This window comes from Alosa sapidissima, chromosome 20, assembly GCF_018492685.1.
Source record: "Alosa sapidissima isolate fAloSap1 chromosome 20, fAloSap1.pri, whole genome shotgun sequence".
Classification (NCBI taxonomy): domain Eukaryota; kingdom Metazoa; phylum Chordata; class Actinopteri; order Clupeiformes; family Clupeidae; genus Alosa; species Alosa sapidissima.
Window position 1 is genome coordinate 20,165,222 of NC_055976.1, and position 7,321 is coordinate 20,172,542.

The window sequence follows — 7,321 nt, forward strand, 5'->3', positions numbered from 1 at the left end:
ATAGTTGGCCCCACAAGGCATCCGTTTTAACATTCCATATGTTATCTTAAAGGTGCGATTTGTAGGATTGTTACCGAACGTTCTGTAGGCCAAAATCAAAACACTGGTGAACGTTCTCAAGACTACCAGACGCAAGCCTCTTCTGGGTTGCCAGATGTAATGAAGACTTAGCTAACGTTAGTTGACCTGCAGCTGCTTTAACGTTTCTCCAACCATGACCCAGCTACACATTACGGAAACAGTGAAAACAAAACATACCTCTCTAGCCAACGTAACATATTTAGCTGAAGTTAGCGATGCAGATGAAGTTTAGCCTAGGCTACCTGTTGTGGAGAAATATGGCCAGCTCTGCGTCAGACTTGATATTCTTCGTTTGACGAAGACGTCACCATCTCAGGAAGCTCCTCCAATGTCCACTTAATTTGTTTCTTGTTTTAATTTTGGAAATTTGCCTGCCTCTCTTAGCCGTTCATGACTACAACTGACAGCTGTTGACAGTTGGCCTTTGCTAATTTGGCAACCCAAATAGGAGGACGCGCTAGCCCATTATTAATACGCTATTCTAGAATTAATCGTTCAAAACATAAACGAAAATTCCAAGAGATTCCGCCCCGTAACTCATTTTTTTTCATGGGTTTTACGGGTTAGAGTAATGTTGTCAAATAAGCCATTACTTCAATTCATTGTGTTTCCTTACTCTCTGACAACATATGGTGATCATTTTTGGAATGGTTACAGTTTATTTTCCATTATTTCCTACATACTGGACCTTTAATGTAGAGGAAGTAGATTGGAAACCAAATAGAACATTCAAGCATTGTTTTTGTTTTTATTGTGGAAAGGGTTTATATGGAATTGTTAGACATTTTTTAGAAAGCCAGGGAGCCACTAGAGAGGTGCTAAAGGGCCGTGTGTGGGCCGTGTGTGGCCCTCGGTTGCCCCTGATCTATTGTACCAGATAGACTCGTTGGAGTCAAAACAGCTCACATGCATACTGTATCAATCAAACGGACAAAAAAAGAGTGTTGAGTTCTGTTTTGGAGCATAAGCGAAGCGTACACATCCACACACACATTGTTACACACAGTCTTAGGCCACATCCCGTCAGAGAGGGAGGGGTCTGACCTGCTTTGCCTTTGCCCAACTTCCTCTTCCTGAATCGTGGCCCAACCCCTTGTCCATCACGCCAGCCCATCTTCCTCAGCAGCTGAACTCCAATAGAGGTCCTGAACACCCACGCACACACACACACACACACACACACAAATAAAAACACACACACACCCACACACACACCATGAGCAAGATAAACATACAGTGTTCAACATGAAATGCAAACAACAGGTGTTGTCCCCACAGCGCTACAACCTGCGGTTAGGTCCTCGAGCAGTGTGTCTCCAGGGATGTGTGTGTATGTGTGTGTGTGTGTGTGTACGTGTGTGGTCTTGCCTTGCAGGGGCGATCAGGTCATCGAGCAGTGTGTCTCCAGGGATAGGTCCAGTCATGGCGCTGAGGGCCCGAGCTTTCTCTCGGAGCGGGTCGCTGCGGCCAGAATGAAAGTCCTCTGTAGTGGTGATCTCACGAGGGGCGATACCATGCTCACCCAAGTCCTACGGCACAAACACACACTGAAGTCCTACAGTATCAACGCAAACACACACACACACACACTGAAGGCCTACTATACAAGCCCACACTCTTAAATCCTATGGCATGAACATGAACACACACAAAACACAAAAGTCCTGCGATACGAACACAAACAGAGACAGACCCAGACAGACAGTGGCCCGCACCCCACCCCGCTACCTCCTCATCCATGAAGTCCTCAGGCCTGGCGCTCTGCCTCTCCACCTTCTGCTGTCGCGACGACACGAACGTCGACGGGGTCCAGCCTGCGACACACACACACACACGCACACACACACACACGCACACACACACACACGCACACACACACACACGCACACACACACACACACACACACACAACGTTACAGCGTAAAATTACCATCGTAACATCAATTCAGTTTCATTTAAACCAATAACCAACGCAACCAGGGCTACCTTTAACTAATAACCAACACAACAACGGCTGCACGAACCTTCTTTGGTCCCCACGGTGTTGAAGTATCCGGCGGAGAATCCTCCGGTGAAGGCTCCGTGGAACCGCTGGTAGCGGCCCTTTTCATCCTTGACTGTCTGCTCGTGCACCGGGATAGGCTTCCGACGAGGTTCGTCTGATCGATCAAAACATGAATCAACAAGGAGTGTCACGGCATAGTACTGTCAAAGACGGTTTATAAAGTATATTTAGTACTGTCATGTTATTATTTTGATCAAGACTTGTATCATTGTACTCATAACCATAACAGCTTCAGTTACATAATTTGTACAAGCCATGGTTTGCTTGCAGGAAGTTTGCTACAAAGCCAGCTTACTTCACTTGGTGAACAACATTCAGTTCTGGGTATGCACCAGAGCCCGTCTACTTATTAGACATTCTCTGGTATGCACCGAGGTATCCTGGCTATTTAGCTAGCTGGCTAATCTGTGCCCAAATCGCGAAACAAGTAATGCATAATGCTGGCCAACATTTACGGGAAATGTCAAACAAATCTCTGTAAGTCTGAACACAAAGACTGCATGCTGTACCTTCTTCTAACGGCTCCAAAGGAATACCATAAGTTACAAAGTCCTCATCACTGTCGCTGTCCGACGCCATCTTTACAGCACGGATGGTGGCCGATCAACACAAACAATACGATTCGCGTTTTGACTTGAATTCTAAGCGAATTCGTGGATTTAGCCCCACCTAGTGGTTCGGCGTAGGCCTATATTTATCAGATATTTTTTCTCTGAGTAGGGGCAGCGCACACAATGTGAATATAGCGTGGTAGGCGGGTCAATATAGGGTTCAACGTCAAAAAAATTGATACAAAAGGTTTTTTTATGGATTCTGGTACTGTTGGACATGCTAAATAACATACTAAAAATCTAGTAAAATCTGACCTTGGGAAAGGGGTCATTTTCAAAAATGGCCGCCAAAATGGCTGTCAACAGGTTAGAATGGCTATATCTCAATTACTATTCAGCCTACAGGGGTGAAATTGATATCAAATGATGGTCAAATTAAACAAGAATAGGATTTTAAATGTTAAAATTGAAAATGTTTCAATGCTCTACCTTTTTCAGCCATAAATTAAAATCAATGCGTTTTAATACAGAGTGAATGCAATACAGGATTATTAACCATCTCCATGGCATGGAGGGAGATAAGACATGTCTTAACTGGTGTTATATCTCATCTAGAGGTGATATGCTTTTAGAAAAAATATGGTTTGGGGTGTTTAATCTGTTTTGCCTGGACAATATAGGCTAAAATGTATCCCCTTTACACTAGATTCGCCTATACAGAATAGAGGGCAATGCATTGTTCATGGCATGGAGGAAGATGGGACATGTCTTAACTGGTGTTATATCTAATCTGCAGTTATATGCTTTCAGAAAATATGTAGTTTAGGGTGTTTCATTTGTTTTCCCTGGACTGTATATGCCAAAATGTATTGGCTTTACACTATATTTGCCTATACAGAATAGAGGGCAATGTATTGTGCATTCATGGAGGAAGATGGGACATGTTTTAAATGGTGTTATATCTTATCTACAGATTATATGCTTTCAGAAAATATATATTTTAGAGTGTTTAATTTGTTTTTCCTGGATTGTACATGCCAACATATATCCCCTTTACACTAGATTCATCTATACAGAATAGAGGGCATTGTATTGTGCATTCATGGAGGAAGATGGGACATATTTTAAATGGTGTTATATCTTATCTACAGATTATATGCTTTCAGAAAATATATATTTTAGGGTGTTTAATTTGTTTTCCCTGGACTTAACATGCAAACATATATCCCCTTTACACTAGATTCGCCGATACATTATAGAGGGCATTGTATTGTGCATGCATGGAGGAAGATAAGACATGTCTTAACTGGTGTTATATCTCATCCAGAGGTTATATGCTTTTAGAAAATACATGGTTTTGGGTGTTTAATCTGTTTTGCCTGGACAATATAGGCTAAAATGTATCCCCTTTACACTAGATTCGCCTATACAGAATAGAGAGCAATGCATTGTTCATGGCATGGAGGAACATGGGACATGTTTTAAATGGTGCTATATCTTATCTACAGATTATATGCTTTCAGAAAATATATATTTTAGCGTGTTTCATTTGTTTTCCCTGGACTGTATATGCCAAAATGTATTGGCTTTACACTATATTTGCCTATACAGAATAGAGTATGTAGCTTGGTGTGGAGGAAGATGGAAATGTTATTTTGTTGATTAATGTTATATTTCATGTACAGGGTATATGCTTTTACAATATGTAGAGTAGAGTTTGCGAGTAAGTGGCTGTTTTATGACTTTAATGAACCATGACCCATGTACTGTATAGGCATGCATTGTATATTTGTGTAGATCAATAATTGTTGGCATCTATCATTATAGGGGGGAGCTAATTAAACTGAATCTTAAACTATATGCATAAGTAGATCAGAAATAATTATTATATCATTATTCATCATCCTCTGACTCCTCTGAAAGGAACTTGTGTGGATTGTCACATTGTTCCACAGGCAGCAGTGCAAGGTAATCCATATCTTCTACACGAACAGCGGAGTGTCTTGCAGAAATGCACACAATTAAGAACAGTTGACTGTCTCTGTACTTGGATCTAACATGAAAGAGTATTTGATTGAGGTTGATTCCATTCCATTCGGTAATCAGTATCTGAAAGCTAAACTGAGGGAGCGGTACGGGAATGACATATTTTTCACAGAAGAGAAAGGTTTTGACACTGAGAGAGAAAACATCATGCATCCTCAGGTCCTACTAAAAGAACACTAAAAAAGGTGGAGAGGAAGAGTCATCAGTGACCTCTTAATCTGATAAAACATGAAAAACACTTTCGTAGACTGAATAATGCTTCAGATATAGTCAAAATGACCCTCTGGTGGCCATCTTGGACGCCATCTTGAAAATGAAAAGTCTTTGAAAATGATGAACTGATACTTTAGTCTGACATATATGAATCAGTGACCTTTAAATCTGATTAAACACGACAAACACTTTCCTAGGCTGAATAATGCGTCAGATATAGCCAAAATTAGCTTCCGGTGGCCATCTTGGACACCATCTTGAAAATTCTAAGTCTTTGAAAATGATGATCTGATACTTTAGTGTGACATATATGATTCAGTGACCGCTAAATCTAATTAAACACGAAAAACACTTTCCTAGGCTGAATAATGCGTCAGATATAGCCAAAATTAGCTTCCGGTGGCCATCTTGGACGCCATCTTGAAAATTCTAAGTCTTTGAAATAGATGATCTGATACTTTAGTGTGACATACATGTATATGACTCAGTGACCGCTAAATCTGATTAAACACGAAAAACACTTTCCTAGGCTGAATAATGCTTCATAGCCAAACTTAGCTTCTGGTGGCCATCTTGGATGCCATCTTGAAAATGACAAGTCTTTGAAAATGATGAACTGATACTTTAGTCTGACGTATATGAATCAGTGACCTCTAAATCTGATTAAACACGAAAAACACTTTCCTAGGCTGAATAATGCGTCAGATATAGCCAAAATTAGCTTCTGGTGGCCATCTTGGACGGCATCTTGAAAATTATAAGTCTTTGAAAATTATGAACTAATACTTTAGTGTGACATATATGAATTAGTGACCTCTAAATCTGATTAAACACGAAAAACACTTTCCTAGGCTGATTAATGCTTCAGATATCCCAAATTAGCTTCTGGTGGCCATCTTAGACGCCATCTTGAAAATGACCCCTTTACTGGGGTCATATTTTACTAGATTTTTAATTTGTTATTAAGTACATCTAAAGGTATCATAATCAGTTGAAAAACCTTTTCATTTTTTTGAGGTTAGGTGGGGTTTTTTTTCATATATTGACCCACCTATGGGGGCAAACTTGTACTCTGTACAAGAACAGATTCTTTTCTTTCAGCACATTGTCCACGTTTATTCCAAATCTCAGAGCTACGAGCCAGCAAAGAGCCTTCCTCAGCATGGGGCTGAAACATGAGAGGCCTGTAGCGTCCATCTGCAGGCCAGAGCAGGCCAGAGCACACAATGGGAAGTCATCTTTCATACCAGATGAATACAGACCCTCCCGCGCCAGCGCTTATATTATCCCAATAACGGCAAACACACCTGGAAGGGCTCAACAATTTGATAGCCCCCATGTGGTGAAATGAAAGCAAAGAAGCCGCAATGTTGATGGTTTGTCCAACAACTTTAAGAGATGCTTCATATCTCTGGCCTTATGAACGCTATGGGAGCTCTCTCTCTCTCACACACACACATACACACCCAAACACACACACATACACATCCAAACACACACACACACACACACACAAACACACACACATACACACACACATACACACTTCATTTATCTGGCCTTATAAATGCTCTGGGAGCTACATCTCCATGTTCAATTTACATACACTCACACAAAAAGACTCTCACACTGTCTCTTTCTCACACACATATACTCCCAAACACACACACATACACACACTTACACACATGCCCTATGTGTGTGTGTTGGGACGAGGGAAGGGTTTTCATTGAGACTGAGAGACTAGTTTAATAGATGTGTATCAAGACATGTGTTTGTGTAGGAGTTTACAGTTTTGTACAATTGCTTAAACACTCAAATCAAAAGTATCCCACAGTTAGCGAAACCTTACACACAAGGAGCAAAATATCAGTCCAGATTTGCCCAACTAGGCACATTATCAGCATCACACATTTTGCAAAACAGTACACACATTGATTTACAAAACTCTTTAAACCCATTTCTCTACTTTAGACACAGACAACTCAGTGTCTCCTCCTCACAATTTCAAGGCACTACCTTCCAAAAACTCCCATAGACCAGTTGTTTAAACACAACTTTTGGGTGTGAAGACGCTTACAGTTTTTTTCAACTGCTTATACACTAAATCTTTGCTTGTCACACAATTTTCTAAACATGTCTTTCAAACATCATAACCCCACACCAAATTTGCAAAACCATAAATTCTCAGTGTTTGACTCAGTTTTCAATGTACTAAAACACATTTTGCAAAACACCACACACAATTTTCTACTTACAGTAACACACAAAAATCTAACAGGAAGTAACTTGATTTCATTTTTTAAACACAACTCATCAAAATGCCACACTAAATCACCAGTGCTTCACTCCCTCTCTTCACATG

At 40.6% G+C, this 7,321-nt stretch overlaps 1 protein-coding gene and 1 long non-coding RNA gene across 3 annotated transcripts in view; one reads left to right on the forward strand and one right to left on the reverse strand.

The window, feature by feature from the left end:
* gpatch1 (G patch domain containing 1) overlaps positions 1-2,754 on the reverse strand; it is a 12,738-nt gene extending 9,984 nt beyond the window's left edge. For both annotated transcript variants that reach the window (XM_042073893.1, XM_042073891.1), the window contains exons 1-5: positions 2,656-2,754; positions 2,106-2,240; positions 1,810-1,895; positions 1,450-1,610; positions 1,126-1,226 (exon numbers count right to left, since the gene is read on the reverse strand). In XM_042073893.1, coding sequence (XP_041929827.1) covers positions 1,126-1,226; positions 1,450-1,610; positions 1,810-1,895; positions 2,106-2,240; positions 2,656-2,725 — 553 coding nt within the window. In that variant the 5' untranslated portion in view covers positions 2,726-2,754. The remainder of the gene's footprint in view (positions 1-1,125; positions 1,227-1,449; positions 1,611-1,809; positions 1,896-2,105; positions 2,241-2,655) is intronic.
* On the forward strand, positions 2,492-6,941 carry LOC121694008. Its single transcript, XR_006025649.1, has 3 exons — positions 2,492-2,509; positions 4,657-4,658; positions 6,861-6,941. It is a non-coding gene; the product is annotated as an uncharacterized LOC121694008 (long non-coding RNA).
* Positions 6,942-7,321: the final 380 nt, after the last annotated feature.